General features: G+C 35.8%; 1 protein-coding gene across 4 annotated transcripts in view; it reads left to right on the top strand.

Annotated features, from left to right (window-relative positions):
* LOC138710684 (monocarboxylate transporter 14) overlaps positions 1 to 27,089 on the top strand; it is a 594,707-nt gene that overhangs the window by 552,668 nt on the left and 14,950 nt on the right. For all 4 annotated transcript variants that reach the window (XM_069841745.1, XM_069841747.1, XM_069841748.1 and 1 more), the window contains exons 6-8: positions 22,543 to 22,771; positions 23,809 to 23,984; positions 26,516 to 26,738. In XM_069841745.1, coding sequence (XP_069697846.1) covers positions 22,543 to 22,771; positions 23,809 to 23,984; positions 26,516 to 26,738 — 628 coding nt within the window. The remainder of the gene's footprint in view (positions 1 to 22,542; positions 22,772 to 23,808; positions 23,985 to 26,515; positions 26,739 to 27,089) is intronic.

The following is a 27,089-nucleotide window of genomic DNA, read 5'->3' as shown; positions in this document are numbered from 1 at the left end:
GAAGAATAGTAAATATTTATAGGGTGGTAGTATGGATTGAAATGCGTGTTATTATTCGGTTGAGAAGCTCTTATCATCCAGTCTGCTGTCCAAAAATCTGAAAGTTAGAATTTATAAAACAGTTATATTATCGGTTCTTCTGTATATGATGATAGAGACTGGATTAATCTTGCACAGGATAGGGACCGATGGCGGGCTTATGTGAGGGCGGCAATGAACCTTCGGGTTCCTTAAAAGCCTTTTGTAAGTAAGTAAGTAAGGTAGTATGGATTATTCTGAGTAATACTTTTCATATAAATATATGTCCAATTTTTTTATGGTTGTGGAGAATACAGCTGTTTGAACGTTACAAGTGACAAGAAGGAAAGAAAAATAGCTTAATAATTACATTTATTGCTTATTTACCTGGTTTAAATACATTTTAACAGTTCAGTGCATTTTTCCACTCTGTTGACAACGGTAACTGTTGCTCTTCAAAGGTCTTCTTGTTATTTATGAGGGCAGCACTTCATAATACGAGGACCAATTCATCCCTTGTGTTTACTTTGTTTTTGTGCACTTCGCTTTCCATCCACCTCCACAGACAAAAATCGACAGGAATGAGGTATGGAGACTTTGGTGGCCAATACACGTAACAACCACGGCTGTTCTATCATTCGGGGAATGTGAGATTTAGAGTATGTGTCACCTGAGGGCTAAAATCTACAGGGACTTCGTCATACTGGAAGAACATGCCCATTCTTGTAGCCAAGAGAACTACAAACAGCTGTTTCTGTCCTCCCATTATGAACAGTAGTGCTCTCAAAGAAACTCAGAGGAGCGATATGCACTATTCCTTTGCATGTAGTAATTTATCGTTCTTTCATACAATTTGTAAGGCTTATTATGCAAGCAGCTGTATCCCCACACCCATTTAAAATTGGACATGTTTATATGAACTTTTTTTTTTACTGAGAATAGTCAATACTACCACCCTATAAAATATTTACTATTCCTTCTGAATCATCCCATATAAGGCACACATTGGGCAAATGTAAAGCATAAGAATCCAGGCAGTCAACCAAACTCTTTTGCGCTTTCATGGCGTCTCAGGGGGATCTCACTACCTTTGCTATAATTTTTTTTTATTTTAGTTGGTTATTTAACGACGCTGTATCAACTACTAGGTTATTTAGCGTCGATGGGATTGGTGATAGCCATAGATTACCTTGCATTCACATTATGGCTGGGGAAAACCTCTTTGCTATAAATAACCTTGCAGTTTGATACAGCCTCGTTAAATAACTGATTAAAAATTATCATAACCTTATTTTTGAATAGCCTCCATAGTTAAAACGGTGTTAAATAAAGTTTTGCAATTAAAAATTCACCCGATTTCAACTGTTGCAACATTCAGAAGTCACATTATACTTCTGAAAAGAATATTAACCAGTCGCAAGCGAATTCATAAAATTCAACGTAAGTCGGCTGACGTCTGATTTATATTAACCGCGCCCTCAGTCATCCTGGCTATGTCTTGGAGTGCAGGCACTTGAAAAGCGAAAGAGCTTGACTCCTGAGGTTGATGATTACTCGAGCCAAATTTTTATGCTAGCGATATACGATCAGTAATGTTTACATCTCAGCCTCTTGTTCAGGGACGTGGTTCTCTTACGTGCATTAAAATCTGTAACACAGGTTACCGGTCTTTACTTCTTTTACTTAAAACATCACACATATGGTTTCCCAACTAAGGGTCCGCAGTTGGATCATTGAGATATTTATAGTAATAAAAAGGGTCTGTTTTCGCTGTCCTCATTCTGGTAATTTTCATTGAATTCTGAGTAACCTGGATGAAAAGGTTGCTCATTAAGGATTGCGAATCACCAATGCCAGTAATATTTTTCTTTATGGATATAGGACAGATTTTCTCCAGATATTTCCGTTTCACTTATAGACTATTCCCATTACACATTACCCTCATTATTTATTTATTTACTTATTTATTTATTCATTTATTTATTTATTTAAAGATGTGAACATACAGAACAACCCAATTACAGTGTTCACTTGTAACTACAATATTAATAATTATTAAATACACAAATTACATATACATTTATTTATTCACTTATTTTTATTTATTTTATATATGTTTAAATTCATTTTATATACATATTTACTTATTTATTTTATTATTTATTTTTATTTATCTATTTATTTATTTATTTATGTTTTGTTTTTTTTTAATTATGATCACAAAGACAATATAATGATATAAATACAAGAAACATAAAACTGTAAAAACATACAGGAACAGAATTTGAAACAACAAAGTCAGAATGAAGTAAATTAAAGACTGTCCTTATAATTGTTTAATCTTTAACCATTGTTATTCAGTTGTTTTTATTAGCTTTATTCACTTGTTTCTATTAGCGTTTGTCTGCAATTTTTTAATCCAAAACCTCTTCAAATTGATGTACCAAAACATTAAAATTTCCCTTTATTCAGTACACATAGATTGTCATCAAAAGAGGTAATTTTTACAAAAGAATAGTTTATAAATGGCAAAAAAAAAAAAATGTGATTTTGTACGTACTGAGACCTGGAGAATCCAAAAATGGAGAAATAAGTACTTTGTGCCATTAAAAAAACAGACTCATTGGCACACCCTTTGTAAATGAAAAGCACAGTACTTGAAGATATGTTCAAAATATTCCTTGTTTGATACCTACAACTTTTCTATAAACAGTTTCTTCATAAAATTAGAAATAAGGAAGTTACAAGCATTGTTTCATACTTTTTATTCACCCGGTATACTAATGTTGGTTGGTTCATTACATAAATTCACATTTGTTGGAGCCTGTCAAAGACTTCAATACGCAGAATGTATACCGACAAGTGACTGTCACCGACTTCATAATAAAGCTTTGACCGCTACGTAATAAACACGTCGAGCAGGTCTGCAAATGTAACCAAGAATCATTCTATCCTTTGTATGTTTAGTTTCTGAATACTTTGTTATTAATTTCAACGAAGGCAATCCTTTTATCTCTTAATTTATATTATAAATTAAGCCCCTTACTTTTCACACTATTATTTTATTTCATAAGTATCAATCCATTTGGTAACTCAACAAAGTGATGGCTTACGACGAGTTCAGAATTCGGTGATGGCGGAGTTGCGTATGTGGTGGACAAAGCCAAATTTGCTATGGTTTTTCCTGGTGCCTAGTTCACCCGTTTTTTCCTCTTCATTCCATCCACAGTCTCCGCAGTTTCCCTCTCATCATCGAGGGATTTCTAGTTCTGTACCTATTTTCTTTGCTACGTTCTAGACTATGTTATTCAGACATCTCTACGTTTCATGTATCTCTACGTTTCATGTACACAGGATCCCCCAATTAAAATTCTATAGAACCTAAAACGCCTAAATGAACCGTAAACTTCTACGAGTATAAATGCCTAAAAACTATGTTTGTGCCTGAAAAGGGACTTTTTAATATATTGCGTATATTTAAATAAAAATACCAGCACTAAATGTAAAAATGTCCAAAAAGAAAAAAGACCACAAAAATGCTATTAAAAAAAAATCTTACAGAGAAACACTGATCTGGAAAGTTCGTTCCATATGGGTCTTAGAAGAGGAGGGAAGTAGTCCATCCTAGCATAAAAGGGGTAGTAGGTTGTTCAGGTTGGGAGATAGCTTACAAATTAGTTTTCGCGTTAATGTACTCCCGTTATGCGAAATGAAACTGACCAATCAGCAATCAGTCTCTTCCACTGATACAATTTGAGTCTTCAGTTCAGTAGCACTCACTGCCAGCACTAGTTTTTGTGCATAAATTCCACCTAAAATGGAATATTTACTGTTAAAGTTTAAACTATTAGTTGTTAATTTTACATAAATTCCTAAAATTCCTAAATTGGATTTTATAAAGTCCTCAATCTCTCTTTTTTTAGTACCTAGAAATCCGTTCATCATCATCATCATCATCATCATCATCATCATCATCATCATATCGGTTTCAAAAACAGGGCAACCACTTTTGTTTGTGCTGCGCCGAATCGGCCGTGATAGATGTTCCTCGCGGTTTGTCCAAAGATTAGTAAATGACAGGGGTGATGGATTTTAGACGACTCATAGATCTCCATTAAGAGGTACCGAAGTCCCAAGGTTCTTCCTTTTTGTCGGACAGAAATATGGTATGATACTCGTACATTACAAATTACAACTGAAAGTTATAGTAAAGTATGGAGTTGTAATTTTATGTTCCACAAAATTATATGTAACACCATACATTATTGTTAAATGTGTACAAGTGATGTAATAATAATGATGACGTATACACAATTTGCTTATATTAACACCTTACGCCTATAGCCTAATAAGGTTACGTTAATTTCTCTTACTTCTAATATCGTATTTAAGGAACGTTGGTAAAAATTAATATTACTAAAATATTTTTCTTTATTCTTTTCATATTATTTTGCAATCCTGATAGTATGTTGTGTATTTTTGATAATATAATGTGAGAAATTTTTTTTTTTTCTTGAGGAAATCCTAATTTTTATTTCCATAGTTTCCACAGTACCAATTTTAGTCAACAGATTGCGCTAGAAACAATCTTCTGTTCTTTCATCTCAATAGCACTTAACTTAACCTAAAGCGTTCATTATATTCAAATTCTGTTTTAAATTGGAAGTTACTCTTTCTTTATAAACTGCATGATTTTCATTATCTTCCCCATCACTTTTGTTGCTACTAGATCACATATTTAATAAATTATATGTTGATATAACACTAATAAAATTGTTTAAAAATGCTCTTGTATTGGCAATACTATTTTCCTTTCATTGGTAGAGAAAACTATCTTTTCAAATACGTTACAAGGAACACATCATAGCTATACCAAACTACAAAACAATTCAACCTACGCAGAATACATGAAAACCTCCAACCATAACTACAGCAACATAGACACCGACATGAAAATATTACACATTCAACCAAAAACCCAGAAACTCGATACTTCAGAACAATACGAAATTTACAGACTCAAAAAAACACCCACAACACATCCTCATCACTCAGTTGAATTTCAGAACACACACCCTTTTCGATACAATCATGAACACACCCCACCACAACAAGAAACCAGAAGATAGCGCTGGAACTCACTAAGATTCAGAGGATGATGCACACAAGATCGAAACTAGTCAATCAGGTAACATAACACCAAAATTTATAATATTAACACAGTGAAGTCTTTATTTATTTATTGAAATAACTTAACAGTACATCAGTGATTACACATATAAGTATTGAAAGAGTGTTTTCAAGAATGATGAAAACTATACAATTGTGTATATGTATATGTATATATGTATATATATATATATATATATATATATATATATATATGAACTAATAGTAATACTACTTTTGTGGAAAAGAACAATGGTAATTTCACTTATAATTTATAAGTATGAAGTAATAAGTACAATTGTGTACCATACGTTTGTGGAGTACAATCTTCATAAATTGTGCAAATTACGGGTAAATTTAGACTTGTAATTTACAGTATTGTACCATACTTTTGTGGAATTGGGGCCAGAGGTACTGTATAATATTCGGACTTGTTGGCTGGAGAGGAATGCATGGTGGGCGAATAGTGAACCGGCTTAGCCTGTAGCACAGTCGTCACGCAATTCATTTCATCATGGTGCATAAGAAGCCTATTCGGGCTAAAGTGTTCAGGGAAACTCCTTGTCCCGCACGGTAATTACCAATATCAATAAAAAGGCTATGATGTAATAGGCTGAAGCTCCGTTTTGACCTCTCCATTACCTTCGACAAGCACGTCCAGAGATCTCTACAAGGTGAATATTGGAAGAACGCAAGCTTCAAACTCTAAATTAAAAACAAACATTGAACGGTTAACGGCAAAGTGGGGAAAGTCCCTTGACTACGGACGATATTATTACAGCCTTACCTTGAACGTGAAGATGAACGAGAACGCTGAGAAGTACAAACATGCCCCTCGGCAAGTCATCTTCATCGGTCTAGGTACTAGATCAGTGATGGCCAGATTCCTGCACTGTGTGCATGAACTGTGCAAGACTGAAACAGCGTCTTTCATGCACGCGGAATCGGTTTTCAGTAGAAGCGGTACCTAACACTTGAAGATGGATTAAGAATGAGCGAGATGTTTTGATGATGTAAACAAAATGAAACAAATCACGTGTATAGTAAGTAGCTTTAATTTTTAAGCATGAAATGATTTATGCTGTAGACACTTTTCTTTAATTTCAAATATTTCAACTGGAACTTTCAATGTCAGCACATTTAAAATAAAGACAAAGTAAAGAAATGTTTCTGTGATAAAGAAATTAAGATAAAAACAAATCTTTTGTCTAGAAGGAAGATCTCTAATAATAGAACATATTTATGAGGCTATACAGTAAGATTAAATAAAATTACGTCTCCGCAAGTTTCTCAATCGTCATTACATTATTCATAAGGGCTTCACAATTTACTCCGACATCTTCATGGTATGTTCTGGCCTTATAATGGCGCCCTTAATGACATTTTCTAGCACTTTTCCTTAAAATATGGGCCGTGACAGCAAAAGTGTCCTTGCCAAGTATTTAGATTTAGATATGTACTGGTAAGTCTTTGGATCAGTCACATAAGTATTAAGTACTGATAAGTGTTATAGATTGTACACGTAAGTATTTAAATTTGTACTGATGATAAATACTTGGAGTCCACACCTGTGGAGTAACGGTCAGCGCGTCTGGCCGCGAAATCAGGTGGCCCGGATTCGAGTTCCGGTCGGGGCAAGTTACCTGGTTGAGGTTTTTCCGGGGTTTTCTCTCAACCCAATACGAGCAAATGCTGGCTAACTATCGGTGCTGGACCCCGGACTCATTTCACCGGCATTATCACCTTCATATCATTCAGACGCTAAATAACCTGAGATGTTGTAAAATAACCCAATAAAAATAATAATAAATACTTAGATTTGTGTTATGGAATTTAACAATTTAAATTTGTACTCATAAGTACTTAATTTGTATGCATAAATATTTAGATTTGGACTCATAAATGTTTAGATTAGTATACATAAATATTTAGATATGTACTGATAAGTGTTTAGATTATACACGTAAATATTTAGATATATACTAATAAGTACTTAAATTTGTACAAGTATTTAGATACGTACTGATAAGTATTTAGATATGTACTGATAAGTATTTAGATATGTACTCATAAGTGTTTGGATAGTATACATAACTATTTAGATATGTACTGATAAGTGTTTAGATTGTACACGTAAATATTTAGATATGTAGGCTACTGGTAAGTACTTAAATTTGTGCATGTAAGTATTTAGATATGTAATGATAAATACTTAAATTTGTACATGTACGTTTTAGATATGTACTGATAAGTACTTAGTTTATATACACAAGTATTTAGATATGTACTCATAAGGGTTTGGATTAGTATACATACAGTAAGTATTTAGATATATGCTGATAAGTGTTTAGATTTTACACGTAAATATGTAGATATGTACTGATAAATACTTAAAGTTGTACATGTAAGTATTTAGATATGTACCCATAAGTGTTTGGATTAGTATACATAAGTATTTAGATATGTACTCATAAGTGTTAAGGTTGTACATGTAAATATTTAGATATGTACTGATAAGTACTTAAATTTGTACATGTAAGTATTTAGATATGTACTGATAAGTATTTAGATATGTACTGATAAGTACTTAGTTTGTATACACAAGTATTTAGATACGTACTTATAAATATGTTTAGTTGTACAAGTAAATATTTAGGTATGTACTGATAAGTACTTAAATTTGTACATGTAAGTATTTAGATATGTACTGATAAATATTTAAATATGTACTGATAAATACTTAGTTTGTATGCACAAGTATTTAGATATATATTGATAAGTACTTAGTTTGTATACACAAGCATTTAGATATGCAATCATAAATGTTTAGATTGTACACGTAAATATTTAGATATGTACTGATAAGTACTTAGTTTGTATGCACAAGTATTTAGATATGTACTGATAAGTACTTAGTTTATATACACAAGCATTTAGATATGTACTCATAAATGTTTAGATTGTACACCTAAATATTTAGATATGTACTGATAAGTACTTAAATTCGTACATGTAAGTATTTAGATATGTACTCATAAGTGTTTGGATTAATATACATAAGTATTTAGATATGTAGTGAAAAGTGTTTAGATTGTACACGTAAATTTTTAGATATATACTGATAAGTACTTAAATTTGTACATGTAAATATTTAGGTATGTATTGATAAATGTTTATATTTGTACACATAAGTATTTAGATTTTTACACATAAGCATTTAGATTTGTACACGAAAGTATATAGATTATGTACTGATAAGTATTTAGATTTGTAGCGTATTTTCTATTCTTACACTTATTTATCTTGTTTATTTTATTTATCTGTTTTCTTATCTGTAACTGCCACCGGGTTAATAAATATACATTCATTCAACTTTTCCACAGACTGAACACTGTGTCCCATTTTCTACCGCGGAAGAAAAAGTCATTTTCCCACAGACGATTCAATTGAGAGACTGAGCGTCGTTTAACATCACTCGTACTAGCCATACTGTTACTGTCTCATAAAAACTCCGTTTGTATACAAAATTCATTGATTACGTACTTTAGTTCTCTTTCTAATTCCAGCAATCGATGTTTGTCAAGCACTGACTAGAGAGACAAGATATTCAAAAGTGCCTAGAGGATAGGCAGTTTTTAGAATAATGTACACGAGTGAAAATACCGAATGCACGCTGTGCAAGAGCCTATCTCTGCTCTAGAGCTTCCCTTGCTTGCCAGTTGATACGAATTCGCGAGGTCTGACCCGGCCTAGGGCGATAAAATCTTTAGCTTGTCTTCTTTCAGAAGTATATCTAGTGGTCCCGTGTCAGAGATTTACGGCATGTAAAAGAACCCTGTCTCCGATAGAGGGCTCAAAGTAAAATTTTGTGGTAATTTCTCGCCCAAGTCAAAATGTGAAGATAGCACAGTGGGCCAGTATTAATAATTACTCTCCCTTTTTAATACAAAGCTACTGTATTATCCTTCCGCAAATATTGTAAGATGGATTTATCGTCAAACCGGCTACTGAAGCTGAATAGAAGTGCCGTTTGTTACTATCAGAGAGTATTCTGCAAGTTATGACTGTACCAATTTCTTGCTGAGATTATAATCGACGGCCGCTTTCTCAAGTTTTCTCATTGTTTGTCGGAACAAAAGATCACGTGTTTTATTAATTAATTCTCCTCACGAGTGATAGATGACAGCAGGCTCACAGTTCAAGCAGGGTCATTCAACTCTTTAATTGATGCATTCCGTTCAATTTAATGGAAGCAGCTATACATAAAGACACATACAAAACTGTTGTTTACTGAGTTTCTGAAAACACTCCCGCTCTTTCTCTTAATTCAAGATTTAGGACGCCTTAAGCTCTGATATGCTTATTTTGTCTTTGGTCTTCCAATTTCATGCTTCTTTACTTTTAATTTACAATTATTTTTGAAAGCCAATTTTTAGTGGTCCCTGGGCAAATTTGTGTCAAAGATAATGAAGAGGCTGATATCGTATTTACCCGAATATAAGATGACTTCGATTTTAAGACGAAAAGTAGTTTTCCAATGGCTTCTATAGGATTTAATTTTGAGGTATTTTTATTGACGAATTCACAGACAATACATTATTAACTATGGTACTAGATAAACCCTGGGCATAAAGAAGAAGGAACAAGGAGATAGACCCGCTCATGTCCTTTGCGTTTCACCGCTTTATAAACGAACACATAGTAAATCACTGTGAGTCAGTGGTGGATTTTAGGCGACCAGCGAGAGCCGAAAGCTGTGATGCATGCCTTATACAATTCGTTACTCAGAAATTCTTGCCTTCAGTCTTGCGGGTGTGTCGTAGTAGTGTACAGACCGATTATTTAGTCCTGAAAGCTCGAGACGCGAAAGAGGATAAGTAATAAGAGTATTGGGGAGAGCTCCGAAGTAGAGATAAGGGCGAGCGGTTAGTAAGGGAATGCAGTACAGCTTAACTGTACTAGAAACATACCGCTCTACTCCACGCATGACATCCGATCGCTCTGAAGGCAACCGATTGACTAACCCAAACACCTCTTGGCGTATAACTAAATGGACTCGCCTGACCCAGGCGCACATTGCCGGCGACTGGCAGGACTAAATAATCGTACTGTACAGCCTAAACGGTGTATTCTAAGTTGAAAAATCAAGCACATTAGATTGAAAACTACATATTTGCAACAACTTTCCTCTCTTTCCATTTTTCGCTATCTGCACTACTAACGGCGTTTGTCTATGTCGCCGGACTTTTCAACCACCCTGTATAATGTTTTCTTTTCAATTTCCAGTAGTACTCTCAGTTCTCTGAAGCTATTTCAGTTTCTTGGAGTAACCAAAGGCATTAAGAAGAGTTGTAACAAAGCTCTTAGTCACTGCTGCGATATAGTTAAGTGCTGAGGTACAGAAACCGGACGTAAGTGTATAAATAGCCCTGCACTTGTTTCACCATTCCCCAGTGCGTAGTCTAATGCGCTATAAAAAATGTAATTTTAGCATGGATGCACTTTTATTGACTCCCATTGTGTTCAGTGGTGAAGGGAAAAATAAACCAGATATAGGGACTATTCAGGCAATAGAATATAACGTCATGAGCAATTATCTACTGTGATCGGAATGGTTTGAACAGGTTATAATGAAATCGTGCTTGATTGGAAGCTGTCACTATTGCTCGATACGCGTATTAATTAAAATTAATTTGTTCAGTTCGTAAATGATTAACGCACATGTTGAATGGCGATAAGTAGACTTCGACCATTTGAAGTCCACATTACAAAACATTCGGTATTCTTAAAACGTAAATAAAGATAAATAAATTCTTTACATCGACTATAAGAGTGATACTGCGATCGCCTACTAATCCAAAACTGTATTAGGGCGTGGGTTCAAATCCCGTTTGGGTGGCTATCTAGGGTTACCATGAAAAGAAATTCTAATGCAAGACATGGAATCTAAAATAAGAGAACATTGCTGAAAAAGGAGTACTTTTTAAATTAAAGATAGAAACAATGGCTCACCTTAGTTTTATCACTAGTTGCTAGATCAGTACCTATTACATCTGTACTCTCCGTATCCGTGGAATCCATTTTGTGCACAAGAGCCTGAAGAGACAAACTTCTCTCTTGTAACAAATACAGTAACTTTGGAACTGTTCACAGGACATGTCCTTGACATGATGATACCTCTGACTGTCTCCGTTAGTATGCGATTTCGTTCTTTGGTCCATTGAGCAGATATTAGGTAAAATGCTCTCTTAACACTTCCATTGTGACTTGGGATAAATAAATAAAATTGACATATTTTTTAGAGGTCTGAGAAAGTTTCAGTGCTCGCAGAACTATTGGAATTGAAGAAGTTGCACCATTGTTTATCTAAACTTAAATCTTTGTCCAAATTAACTTGATTGGCATATCTTTGTACATTGCTTAGAATCATGGATAGTGACATTTTTAGAGTGTAAGAATTCAATGCATGTCAATAGATCATCATATTTTATGCTTTTTTATGTGCTCCAGCTTCAACCATTGAAAGCAGTTAAATTCTTTCATAGGTTTTCACCATTTGTTTAGATATTCTATGCATAATATCGCAAATTATTCAATATTCATATTAATTCTAGTTGAAATGCGAAATGCCGGACATTTCAATTTTTTTAATGCCTGCCGGACAGGATAAAATGATTTAAAAAGAGGTCATGTCCTCCTTTTGCCGGACGGTTGGTAAACCTGTGACTATTTGGTTGTTCTCCCCCCCCCCTCCCCGACGGTAACCTATTGGAAGAGGGAAATATTCGGGGACTATTCCGACGCAGGCAACCGCATTTTTTTTTTTTTCGTTCCGGAGATTTCCAGAAAGGATCTGAAGTTCACTCAGCTTCCTGTCAAATTGAGTAGCCTACAGGAACTTTCCCGGGAATTCAAGGCGGTCGGAGCGTGGTGCCGACCACACCACCTCATTCTATTGCTGAGGTAATGGAATCATGGAGCTCTACCTGCATGCCTTCATGGCGTTTAATGGAGATTCCGTCAGTCTACATTTTTACACTAACATTGAAGCTTTGTGGAAGGAATGAATTACTACAAGATTTGGCTGCATACGAATTATGCCCTTACGAGAATTATTGGGAATTAAGATTATCCTAATTGGGCCCCAATACGTTTACTAACTGGGCCCTGGATGTGCCGACATAATGTTTGGGATTTCTTCATACATACCGTACACACAAACACCTAACTTGTTTTGAATATTAATATGTTTTGAATATGTTTGTTCTGTGACAAGTGAAACGCATAACATATCTTACACTGTGGAAATACTGTTAAAGTAGTATTATGAACTGTTTTCTCAAAATCACAAAAGAACTTGGAAAGTGTTAGCACAAGTTCCATTTTTATAGAGATCCCTAATAGTTATCCACTTATTGCAGTACGTGTTCTCAGTTTTATTTCTCAATAAGCAATAAGCTGAGGAAAATAAAAACTATTTTTGTAGTCCAATATACAGACGTGGACAAATTATTAGCAAAATTGGAGATTTTTAATATATATTTTTACAAAATATGATTCTTCAATTTAGACTACAGTTGACATCTTTGCGTATTTCCAAATTATTAGCAAAAGAGTAGATTTTTTGTACATTTTTACAAAATTCGACTTCAATTTGGACTACAGGTGACATTTTGGATATTTCCAAATTATTAGCAAAACTGAAGATTTTTATTATATATTTTTACAAAATTTGACTCTTCACTTTAGACTGCAGTTGACATTTTTGCATATTTACAAATTATTAGCAAAATTGAATATTTTATTTTATTTATTTATTTTTTTTTTTTATAAAATTTGACTCTTCAATTTAGAACAGCCTACATTTGACATTTTTGCATATTTCTATCTACTGTAATGATAGAAATATGCAAAATTGTCGACTGTAGTCTAAATTGAAAAGTCAAATTTTGTAAACAGAATTGTCATAAAATCGTCAATTTTGTTAATAATTTGTCCACGTCTGTAGTATACAGCTGTACGTAAAGTTTATTGGCGTATGGAAATGTAACAATGATTATTAGAGGAGAAAAATTCGCTCCGGCGCCGGGGATCGAACCCGGGTCCTTGATTCTACGTACCAAGTGCTCTAACCACTGAGCTACGCCGAAGTTCAATCCACAGCACGGGATCGAATCCCTGTCCTCTAGTGTTTTTTTCCTTTGTGACCTGACTCCAATTTCGAAATATACACCGTGATTCTAAATGAAAGAGCAGATTTCAATTTTGTATTATAGATAAACTATCAAAGATAGAAAAAACATTGCGCATGTCACTGGTTAGAGGAAGGTTCAAAGTTTCGCGAGAAACATCGAGACGGTAGTCCAGTTCATTCCACACACGCATCAACTGGTTCCTGTTTATTGAACAATTCAATTTCTCAGATCTTCAAGAGTAGCTGCCAAACGTGGGACAAACACTGTGTCTTTTATGTACCCCCACAGATAAAAATCACGGGGAGTAAGGTCTGGTGACCTGGGACGCCAAAAATAATGAACAAAATGTTGTCCAGCTCTTCCAATCCAACGTTGTGGAATGGTGTTGTTCAGGTAACATCGCACCTCAAGGTGAAAGTGAGACGGGGCGCCATCTTGTATAAAAATTAAGTAATTGGAATTGTCATGAAGTTGAGGAAACAATCAATTTTGCAGCATGTCCAGGTATGACATTCCTGTCACAGTTTGCTCCGCAAACAGGAAAGGTCCATAAACTTTGTTAACAGAAATGGCACAAAACATTCATTTTCGGTGAGTCTCTTTCATGTTCGATGACTACGTCAGGATTTTCTGTCCCCAAATTCGAACATTATGGCAATTAACTTTACCTGAGACATCTCGCGAATTCCAACACACAAAATGATTTTGCTGTGGTGTAGTAGCCATGTTGCTATAAACAAACAACAGCGCAGTTGTGTCCAAACTTTGAATCTTCCTCTATCCAGTGACATGCGCAATGTGTTTCTATCTTTGATAGTTTGTCTGTAATACAAAATTGAAATCTGCTCTTTCATTTTCAATCACGGTGTATAATTATGTTGACATATATTAAGTCAACTGCTATTATACAAGGAGCACACTCAATTGAGTGACATGGTGGCCGGGATTCCACAGTACTATGCACTGTTGGACGAATCTACGTAAAGATTAATTTTTGGTCCTACAGAATGTATGTTATGGTAACAATGATTATACTCGTATTAGAGAAGAAAAATTCACTCCTAGCACGTTGCATGGATTGATGGGTTGGAAAGGAATCTCGTATAAAATGTCATTAAAATGTGTTCCATCTTTTCAGTGCGCGTAATTATACAAAAAGGAGTATGACTTACAATGGACTCATAAAGATGTAAGATTGTGTTTAGTGGTCTGTACAAAATACACTACTGCGATGTTAAAATTTCAAAGATGGCTTCTACCACACAACGAGTTCTGACATATTTCTTTTCCAATTGGTTTCCTGCCAAGCAATTGAGGGTCCAACTAAAGCCAAAAGTGCATAAAAACTGGAAATTCTCATTCTATAACTTAGTAATATGAAACTTATCAGGATAATTCTTATAACGTCAAAAACTCGTATAAAACTTTCCAAGTGACAGTATTTCACTGTAATAGGATGTACTTAAAATTAATATTCACGTCGTCATTTTCAATTCCAGTCTATAAGATCCAAAATAAATAGCAGCTACTTCTACTACATCAATGATGACGCTGGCAACAAAACTGTGTCCAGTAAACACGCAAGCCAACGACGCGACAGTTTTGTCTTTCACTGTTTCCGTACAGTTGCCAGCGAGAGAGGTTGGCGACAGAAATGTCGTTCAACAATTTGTCGCCTGTGTACACATAACCTCTAAGCCGGTAATGGTCGTAAAAGTCTAATTTATTTTATGGTGCCTCACATGGTTCCTTCACAGTCAAACACAATGATTTTAGTTATTTTAAGCTGTGACATCACTTTGAGCTCTTAGAGCCAATAAAATTCGCATATTTTGCTTCACTGTATGCGAAACGCGTAAAAATGTTGGAACACTCGAATTTTATACCAAAGAATAAAATCGGTAAAAACGTAAGAATCCAGGCCTAATTATTACCGTCTGTGTAATTTATTATTGTTACCAATAGATTTGTCTCATGCCGTAGCATCGTGGTCTAAGGTATCATGCGGGGACTCACGTTATCCTTCTGAATCCTGAGACATTTGTTTTATTTTCAAAATTCAATATAATTCTACACTTCACAAAAAAAGTCACTGACATGACATGTTGAAAAAATGTTACAGATTATAGTTAGGGTACAAATGCAGGTATATTATACTATACTTCGAGTTTATTCACATATAGGGTGACCAGACGTCTTTTTTGTCCGGACATGTCCTCCTTTTTAGATCTTCGTCCGGGATCCGGGCGGATTTAAAAAAAAATCAAGAAATGTCCTCCTTTTCGTAACTTGTATGCCTGATATTTTGAAATTATCTGATTTGACGCCATTTTCAAGTAATTTGCCTGTAGATGGCAGCAGCATCGACGGAATATACCAATACTCTTTCTGTCCTCTTTAATAATTATAGTTCCCTTGACCTTCATATGTAGCTAACTGTAAAATCATTATTATTAAGTTTTCTCATAATTATTTTGTAATAAAATAAATATTAACATACGTTTTTTTAAGTGTGATATAAGCCTAAATCTGTACTGTAATTATTTTGTAATAAAATAGATATTGACGTAATTTAAATATAATATAGGCCTAAGCCTAAATCTAAGTAGCCACCGACGTAACTCAGTCGGCTAAGTTTCTTTCCTGCCGATTTGGAGCTGCGCTCGGGCGCGGGTTCGATCCCCGCTTGGATTGTTTACCTGTTTGGATTTTTTCCGAGGTTTTCTCAACCGTAAGGCAAATGTCAGGTAATCTATGTCGAATCTTTGGCCTCATCTCGCTATCACCAATCCCATCTACGCTAAATAACCTAGTAGTTGATAAAGCATTATTAAATAACCAAGTAAAAAATTAATAAATGTAAGTACATAATATTTTCTGTCCTCTTTTTTCGAACAATGTCCTCCTAAAATTAATAAATGTAAGTAGACTACATAATATTTTCTGTCCTCTTTTTTCGAACAATGTCCTCCTTTCTGAAGCTTTGTGTCCTCTTTTATAACGATGTGAATCTGGTCACCCTATGCACATATCTTATTACATAATCGTGTATGAAGTATAGTATATTATACTCTCAGGACACAGGAGGTTAAGGAATTCGCGCTGATTCGAGTTCTTGTGTGGAAATGAAATTCCGGCCAGTTTATGGAACCGGTGCCCACACAGCATCGTGATGACTTTGGGGAGCTACGATAGGTAACGAGTCATGTGGACGTGAGGCCAACAGACGGCTGGTCGGTTTTGGCCCTTCATAGGTTGTTCACGCCAGGACGGACCATTAGATTTGTCACAGTTGATCTGTTGCCGTTCATAAGATGGCGGTATAAAGAGTCCACTCGGCCACATTCAAGTTAATTCGAATTCTGATAGAGTCGTTAAGCCACTGGCGTAACTCAGGGGTTGCAGGTTGGACTCTTGCTCCACCGACTTGGGCATAGGTTCCAATTCTGCTGCAAGAGCGAATATCAGATAATAATAATTAATGGCGAATCTTCGTACTCATATTGTTAAAATATATTTTGCTTCACTAGTCCCACCGGCACTAAATAATCGCGCGGAAATACAGTGTCGTTAAATAATCGATTTAAAAACATCCAAGGCTCTGAGGATTTCAAAAGCATGGTGACGATGAAACCGATGGGAAGCAGTCCATGTTTAGAAAGCACGACATTGAGTTTTAAAGCAACAGCTGGTTTGGCAACAACAAACACCTACAGTGGAATCATTAAACCTTTCACTTTTTCTAAGAACAGAATATTGGTATAAACATACACAAACAACTGCCTGCAGCAGGTAAAATCAAAGCCAGTTCGTATAGGAAAATATGTTGCAAGCTTATTCATATTTCTACAAAAAGAATCTGCATTGTATCAGGGATAAGTCTACATTAGCACATAGGATGAAACTACGGTTTTGTTGGTTTTAATATTTTGTTTTTGTTTCGGCTTACAAATGAAGAATATGTGTCTATTATAGGAGGAGTAGCATGCAGTATATTTTTCTGTTCATCTAAAGTGACATTCAGAAATTAGTCCCAGTTCACAACAAATTGTTCACTGTGATTCACTCAAAGTATACCTATCGTAGCCGTCTATTATGACTTTAATATTGCAGAACTTGCGATTGCAGATCGTTTATTGTCCTGTCAGCTCGGCGACGCGAAAGAGGGGAAGTAATAGTAGTAGTGGGGAGAGTTCCGGAGTAGAGATAAGAGCGAGCGTTCAATAAAGAAATGCAGTACTGTACAGCTTATAACTGTACTGGAAACACACCTCTCTATCGCACGCGTGACATCCGATCGCTCGGAATGCAAGCGACTGACTAACCCGAACACCCCTTGGCGTAAAGCCTCTTTCACGCTTTTCAAGTAACTTGAATTTAAATCACTTGATTCGACTAACTTGAAAAGTGTGGACTATGTTTCAAGTTGACTTGAAGTCAAGAAACGGCTTGAATTCAAGTTTCAAGTGAAGTTGAATCCCTTTCTATTTTTTACTTGACTTGAACAACTTGAAAAGTGTGGACGTCACTTGATAACTTGAATTCAAAGAGAAAAGCGCGGGAATTTAAATTAACATCTGTTTTAAGAGCGTTAAATTAACAGCTGATTGTTTTTCTGTTCTACTGAGAACGTAAAAATAATAGGAAACAATAGTAAGTGAAATAATGACCAAATATTTGAGTTTCTGAAGTTGTATAAAACTCAAGAAGGCCTGTGGATTAGGGAAATTGCCAAGTTTCGTGACAGAAATGCAAAGAAAGCTGCCAAGGGAGTAAGAGTTCATTGAAGAATTGAACAGCAGAGATATTAACGTGGACACAGATGAGATATGAAAGACAATTAAAAATCATTAAACTGTAGATAGAGAAGAAGTCAGGAAGATAGGAAGGATTAAGAAGAGTGTTGCTTGAAGAGATGACATTTATCGGTCGAAACTGGTATAGTTCAATGTGGCTGATAGATTTTTTTGTGAACTGTAACAGCTTCAATATAATCATTTTCAATTATGGTAAATCAGACCTGCTAATGTTTGATTACATTTACATTAAGAATGGTTAAATTTGCTTGAAGATTTCACTTATTCTATTTGTAATGGTCGATGGTCGTGTATTTCTCTTAGGTAATCTAATTCCTAACCCGTACTGAATAACGCGTCTTCCATTTCTTCAATATATTTATCCTTTCCCTGGCTTGCTAGTACAGAAATTTCTAATTGCACAACTTTCATCGACGCCATTTTATCCTACTTGAAAACAAAATAACTTGAATATGTCTAAACTGCAACTTTAATTCAGGTTAATTGAAATCACGTGACTTGAATTCAAGTTTCTTGAAAAGTGTGAACGAGGCTGTAAGCCGTAACTTATTAATGGACTCGCCTGACCCAGGCGCACATTGTCGGCGACTGTCAGGACTAAATAATCGTACTTGTACAAATCTAACAAGTCTCACAGTTCTGTAGCTGCTCTAGATGCCGATATATTACTGACAGAGGTCGCGCGGTACGGCTAATTTTATACGCAAATTCGGCGCCCTCATCTCCGTAGCGAATGAGGTGGCGTCATTCACCGTGATCACGCAAGTTACATTGGTTCATGACCTGTTAACAACATTAGCACTCGGTTGTAGCTCATAGTCTTGTTACGTAATTGAAATTCTGCCATTTGTTTCACCATGGATCCCGGAACGGATATCCATAGTCGGTGAGAGAAAAGACATAATGGGTAAAATAGAATACGGTATCTGGTATGACTAAAATATAGCCTGCATACACACGCTTTATGTAATTTTGTGAAAAAATAATCTATTTAAGCAGTATGCAATAGTGAAGTCACTGTGCTTTTAAAGCCTTCGGAGCACTTCCATATCATCATATCTGAGTTTTGCCACCTTCCATCTGCTTTTCACCAGTTTATTCAAACCGTGTCGTTATAAAACTTGGCAGTTACGCAGGTCATGGAGAATTAAAAAATGCAATCTCCTTAAAAAGGGCGTAGCCTATGCCGGTATACGCCCTTTTTACATGAAATTCAGTTGATAACAGAGTGCACTGTGCAATTAGCACATGTTGTACCTTATTCAATAGGTTACATTAAAAAATGAGTGCCTCAAAGATAACATATAGACTACTTCCTCATACTTTTTCGTTGTAATTCAGTTCATCATATTGTGAACGATATGTCCGTTTATAATTTGTTTTCGTGAGCTATTAATCAAATGACATATACCTAAATGAAATCATTTAATATGTCCCACACAAGACGATAAATTTCTGCTTTCTGGATTACACAAAAGACTTTTTTACAGCTCCAAAATTACGACATTTGACTTCATTTAAAAAAAGTATCCTTTAGGTTGATCAATTTTTCACAAATTTACATACGAAACATTCATTTATGTATTTATTTATTTATTTATTTATTTATTTATTTATTTATTTATTTATTTATTTATTTATTTATTTATTTATTTATTTATTTATTTATTTGTTTGTTTGTTTGTTTGTTTGTTTATTTATTTATTTATTTATTTATTTATTTATTTATTTATTTATTTATTTATTTATTTATTTATTTATTTATTTATTTATTTATTTATTTATTTATTTATTTATTTTTTACAGCTCATAATACTATTTCTGACGAGGAACTAAAATTACAAATAAGAGTTATTTCCCGATATTTTACTACAATCACACCTACTGTCTAAGAGTGAATAATGCAATAAATTTTATATCGCAAATCTAGATTGCATTGATCCCATGGGGACATAAAGCGATAGTACGAATTGACCGGGACGAGTTTTAATGGTGGTACCAATTTTCTGCGAAGAATTTTCAGTGTTGGACAAATAGTAATACAAATTGATAGGAACTGATTGTCAAGGAGTAAACTAAATATATATATATATATATATATATATATATATATATATATATATATATATATATATATATTAGAGACGAGTTAGAGGAAAATGAAGAGAAGATTTTTGACATCAGTGTGAAGACCTAAGAAGATGACAAGTGTCAGAAATGCCTCAACTACAGCTATGTAGGTCTACCTTAAATGGAAATGGGTAGACCATGTCGTGAGAATGAACTACAACAGATGGACACACAGAACATCTTGAGACCCAACAACCGGTCATAGGGGAGGAGGACTACAGAGGAGACGATGAGTAGACGATTTGTAGGTTCACTGTGGTAGTAATTGGTCATCCAAGGCAAAGAATGGAGAGGACTGGAGAAGTAAACTAAAGAAAGCACTAAGACAGTGATGTCAACGAGAGCTCAAACATGCTCATAGCCCGTATGCGCTGATCAGAGCACGTAAGGCACGCAGGTAGAAGTCGCTGGTGAACACAAGGGTCGTACATTACACAATGATGAAGTCGTTCAGTAAGTTTCAGCCTGACTAAACTCTTAGTTTCTTATGTAAATGTTGGTTTGTGGAAATTATTTAGTTACAAAGACAAGCAGTGTCGAACGCCTGAAATTATTAGTTCATCTACAGAATGATATAATATTCAAATTAGTTTGTTTTTATTGACATTAAATGGTGGTAAATGTATGTGAAGATGTGTTGTAGAGCTTCTTCCTCACAGCATTGTATTTATGTTTACAGAATAAAGTACAAACAAAAGTGTGTGCTGCTAATGGCGTAGACTCGTTACATGTCAGTTACGAGTTGTGTCTATAAATTGTCCAGATTTTCGTACATATATTCTCAGTTGTTTCTTACCATTACGATATTGTTCGCTCCAGGTATTTTGAATTGCGTGAATATTTATCAGAATTCATAATAGAAAAATAGAGACAGTCCAGAATTAGTTGACTGTATATGGATCGAGGAATGTAACTTTCTCAAGGATATATTAGAGCATCTGAACGTTTTGAATTCGAAATCGCAAGGAAATAATCAATTAATTTGTGTCGACAGATATTGTTGAAAGCTTTCAGATGACGATGTCATTGTGGATGTCACAGATTTCACAGCACAATTTTTATAATTTCAACGCCTTCAGTTACTGAACTTCTGCTCAACAGTATAAAATACTGCAATGTTTTAAAAAATCTCTGGGAAGAGTTCCATAGGCGATTTAAAGATATTGACCTGCTCCAGACCAAGTTGGATTTGTTTTGTGATCCTTATTCATCAGACCCAGAAAATATACCAACTTTGTCACAATTGAATACCTGAATTGACAAACATTCCAAGTCCAAAATTTACCGAATTCGACTTTTTACCTAACAAGTTGTGTTTTATATAGGCTATCAGTCTGTAAAAAATAATATCCCAAGTCCGACTCTAAGCCTGTGTTTTTGGATCATACAGATATTTATTTCAATTCTCATAATGCAAGCGTATATAGTTTCTTTGCGGTCCTGAAAAATTTACTTCAGTGGACTTGGAATGTTAGCCAATTCAGGTCTTCCATTAGAAATTATTTTGCTGCAGGAAACAACTTTTCACCGGTCATACGCGAGAAGTCAGGAATTTAAATTTGTTTCTAGAAGTGTGATGATGCTCATATAAGTAGTACACGATTATGTAACAGTTAATAACAATAATTAGGCTAATAATATAAGCCTCATTATGTAAACCTGCTTAAGTTAAAGAGAAGCTATGTTTATTATTTGTTATATTCTACTATTTTATAATTAATTGCATTTATTAGAGAGGTACATGCTGCAAAACATGCTTTTATTTCTTGTTTTCTTGTATGAGCGTAACACATTGTCTATTACTGAAGAGCAGTTTAATTCACCTTGCAGTGGTAGGCCAATAGAGTTCATTTTGCTCACCCCTTCTTTTTCACTGCTACTGCCTGCAGAATAGATTCATTGGAACCCGTGAGCGCTTCGGAGCACGTAGAGTCTTTCACGTGCTCTGACCTTTACATCCCTGCACTAAGACAAGCGTGAGGATTTTTCCCGAAGTGGCTACTCGGGATAGCCAAAATAGCTCCCTTGCTTAGACAAAAGGCCCTTATCCTTAGGGAATTTTAAGGGCTGTCTTAATGTAGTGATATCCCGCACTTTTATGCCAACAATTATTAAGTATTTTTGAAGCTGGTCTTTTTCTGACAAGTTAAACAGAAACGAAGTCTTCTTTGCTTGTTTCCTAGATATCTGATGGTTTTAACTTATTGTTGCAGATGGCTGACAACGAAAGCATCTGTTTCACCACGTCCAAGTCGAGCATCCCTCGGGAGCGACGGGAGATGGTGCGGCCTCTGTCCCGGAAGGACATATTCTACTCCGGAAGCGTGATGAACCTGCCTGAGTTCAAGTCGCAGAAGTCCCTGGCCAGCTACCGCCAGAGCGTCATCTCACTGCCAAAGTACGCCCAGGAGCGCGGCGACGGCGTCGATGTCGAAAAAGGAAGTGAGTCAACAATTAACACGAGACAAAGAAGACACAAGCAGTAACTATGGAATGACATGAATTCCCAGCCAGTCCATATCTCTATCTATATACATAGTGATTCAGGAGAATAGTAAATATTTTATGGGATGGTAGTATGGACTATTCAGAGTAAAAAAATTCATATGAACATTTGTCAAATTTTCAATGAGTGTGGAGGCTGTTTGAATGTTACGTATAGCAAGAGTCACAAATGGTATGAAGGAAAGACAAATGACTACTGAGGTCTTCTTATTCTTTTATGAGAGCAGCACTATTCATAATGTAAGTGATCAATTCGTCCTTTATGTTTACTTTTGTTTCTGTACACTTCGCCTTTCATCCAACCTAACACACAAAAATCGACAGGAGTAAGATCTGGAGACCTTGACGGCCAATGCACATGACCACTGCGGCCGATCCATCGCTGGGAGAATGTGAGATTTAGATGTTGTGTCACCTGATGGCTAAATTCTAAAGGGCTTCTGTCATGCTGGAAGAACATGCCCATTCTTGTAGCCAGGCTTTTTTCTACACCCATTATGAACAGTGCTGCCCTCAGACGACATCAAACGAGCGACAGGTACTATCCCTTTATACGTAATACGTAGCCATTTGTCATTCTTTCACACCATAGTGTGATTTTTTTTATTTCTATTATTGTATTTGTATTTCTGGTGGTGTGGAAGAGAAGGCCTGATGGCCTTAACTTACATCAGAATAAATAAGTAAATATGTAAGTCTTGCTAAGCATAACATTCAAACAGCTGTATCTCCATACCCATTGAAAATTAGACACATGTTTGTATGAATTTTGTTTCTCAGAATAGTCGATACTACCAACCTCTATAATATTTATCATTCTCCTGAATCACCTTGTGAATTCACTCTCTATTTCAACTTATATTCCACCTTGCATTTAACAGCATTTGTCCACTTGATTTGTGCTTGTAATCACTCTGCTAGATTGGGACTAAGTAATTGGTTCAAATTAATTTGGTGTGTTGATCCTCTTCCAGCTGACCTATGCCCTTGCCTGACTCTGCCCGAATCCTTCAAAGCGACGTTGGCCGCCATGATGGACGTCTCTCTGCTCAAGGACCCTGTCTTCATGCTCATCAGCATCAGCAACTTCTTCGGCATGATGGGATTGTACATTCCTTTCGTGTACCTGGTCGACTCTGCAATTCTTGATGTAAGTAAACGCCATGGTAATGATCATCAGTAGCACTACCACCACCATCATCACCACCACCACCACCAACAACAACAACAACAACAACACCGTCGTCATTACGACAACCATCAATACCAACGCCGCAGTCACAAATATCATCATCACCACATCACCTTACATACATGCATAAGACAGTGTTCTGCCGACAGTGTTCTGCAAACCCAGCATTCTCCAATCTTTCATATTTTCTGCTTTCCTCTTAGTATCCGCATATGATCCACATAATTATCTTAATGTCGTCTATTATCTGATATCTTCTTCTCCCGTTCATCATTCCTCCCATTGCATCCTTCAGTAGGCAGTTTCTTCTCAGCCAGTAACCCAACCAATTCCTTTTTCTCTTTCTGATCAGTTTCAGCATCATTCTTTCTTCACCCACTCTTTCCAACACAGCTTCATTTCTTATTCTGTCTGTCCACTTCATATGTTTCATTCTTTTCCATATCCATATTTCATTTCTCTTCATTTCGTCGTAATGTCCATGTTTCTGCCACATACAATGCCACACTCCACACAAAGCACTTCACTAGTCTCTTCCTTATTTCTTTTTCCAGAAGTCTGCAGAAGATGCTCCTTTTTCTATTAGAAGCTTCCTTTGCCATTGCTATCCTCCTTTAGATTTTCTGGCTGCATACCACTATAATCAACAAAATTTATGTAGAATGGTTCGGAATCCTAGTTACACGCACAGACAAGTCAGTAAGTTAAAAATCGAAGTAGCGACCTAGATTTTAATTAGGTGCACAAGCAAAACAAAGAAGCAGTATTACAAGTGTATGTGTACCATTGTCGAACAGCACTCCGTTTGCGATTTTCCCGAGCAAAGGTTTGGCAGTGAAGGATGTTCATAAAGAAATTCTGCCCATGTATGGTGGCTACTGTCTGTCATGTCAAGCAGTCTACAATTGGATGCAGAAGTTCTGTGAAGGGCGAACAAGTATCGAACACAGAGTCAGTTGGCCAGTGGATATTGCCATTGGCCAGTGGTTATTGCCAGGCAGGCACATGTGCAACTTTAACTGAGCAGACATGATGAATGGAACGGTATTATGCTAGCCCGGATAGTCACAGCTAGGGTAACCAACTCTTTCTATATTTTCCAGGAACTCCCGTATTTTTTAATCCTCCTGGCTCCCGTATTGATCTCCTAATCCTCTCATATTTTCTTTATCAATCATGATCACTAATTGTTTAATGTAATGTAATAATACCCACCGAATAAATTTAGACCTACGTATAAACTGGCATTAATATGGCTAGTTTAGCAGGCACAATCTATAAAATTATCTTATGGTTATCCTGTAATCTTTGGTGTAACTGTATGTAGGTAAGATTATAAAGATTTTTTTTCAGTTGGCATGAAAATTCTACATATCCAACCGAAAAACCAGAAACTAAACACACTAGAACCACATTCTAGTATATACAGTCACGAAGCTTGAGCTTATGAGGGTACTAGGAACAATAGACTGTGCAGGTACTATTTCGCATTGTCTGTAATGAGGCAATAGTAGCGATCCTAATGGTTAGCAACTATCTATGGATGCATATTTACTACGTATTGAGCTTCGTGACTGTATATACTAGGCTGTGCTAGAACAGTATGAAATATGCAGACACACAAAAACACAGCCATAACAAATCCTCAATACACAACTTAATTTCAGAACACATACACTATTTGACTCCACACTAACACAAACGCACCCTCAGCAAAACAGCTGAAGAAACTGGAAGATGCAGGGACCTCACTAGTTCTGAAGATAGCTACTTACAGACCGATTATTTAGTTCTGACAGCTTGGTGACGCGAAAGAGGGAAAGTAATAGGAGTAGTGAGCTCCGGAGTAGAGATAAGGGCGAGTGGTCAGTAAAGAAATGCAGTACAACTTAACTGTACTAGAAACATACCGCTCTACCGCACGCATGACATCCGATCGCTCCGAAGGCAAGCGAGTAACTAACCCAAACACCCCTTGGCATAACTAAATCGACTCCTCTGACCAAGGTGCACATTGCCGCCGACTGTCAGGACTAAATAATCGTACTTTACTTACTTATGGCTTTTAAGGAACCCGGAGGTTCATTGTCGCTCTCACATAAGCCCGCCATCGGTCCCTATCCTGTGCAAGATCAATCCAGTCTCTATCATCATATCCCACCTCCCTCAAATCCATTTTTATATTATCTTCCATCTACGTCTCCACCTCCCCAAAGGTCTTTTTCCCCCCCCGGCCTCCCAACACTCTATATGCATCTGAAGATAGCTACTACTAAGCTGAAACTAGTCAACTAAGTATTTACAGACTTAGTTTAAATTTAACACGTGAAAGTGGTTAGGCCTATCATAAATATATTCCTAAGTGATATAGTGTTAAAAGTTGTGTAATCAAGATGCCTGGTATTTTTATTAAACTATTCTCATGTACACATTTTACTTCCAACTCAAATAATAAATTCATTGTGATGATTCCATAATTTGTGCAATAGGACATCGACTCCAACTCGGCTTCATTCCTGCTGTCCATCATCGGTATCACCAACACTGTCGGAAGGGTTGTGTGTGGCTTCGTGGCAGACTTTCCTTGGGTGGATGCCCTGCTGCTGAACAATATCTGCCTCGTGGTCAGCACGTTGGCTGTGGCATCCACTCCGTTATGCTCCTCCTACATAAGCTACATAGTCATGGCTGTCTTTTTTGGCATTGCTATTTGTAAGTATTTATGCTCGACAATAAATAATGTGGCACTGTTCCAAGATGGACATGGTGAAGGTCTCATTTTTGGTGACGGCGATTGATAGAGTGCATTATTATTATTATTATTATTATTATTATTATTATTATTATTATTATTATTATTATTATCATCACCATCACCATCATCACACCTGATATTATAAAGGATAGATCATTACTTTACTAGTTTTAAAGTCAAGAAATAATTAAAACAATTTTTTCATATATAACTAATAATATCAAGATGATTATGTTTATTATGTTCAGAAAAAAAAAAAGGCTTTTAGGTGTTTCACACGTTAGTACATAGTCTTTTTGTAAGCAAAG

Source organism: Periplaneta americana, chromosome 12 (genome assembly GCF_040183065.1).
Source record: "Periplaneta americana isolate PAMFEO1 chromosome 12, P.americana_PAMFEO1_priV1, whole genome shotgun sequence".
Classification (NCBI taxonomy): domain Eukaryota; kingdom Metazoa; phylum Arthropoda; class Insecta; order Blattodea; family Blattidae; genus Periplaneta; species Periplaneta americana.
The sequence above is the reverse complement of the archived record's forward strand: the minus strand, read 5'-3'. Positions and strand labels throughout refer to the sequence as shown.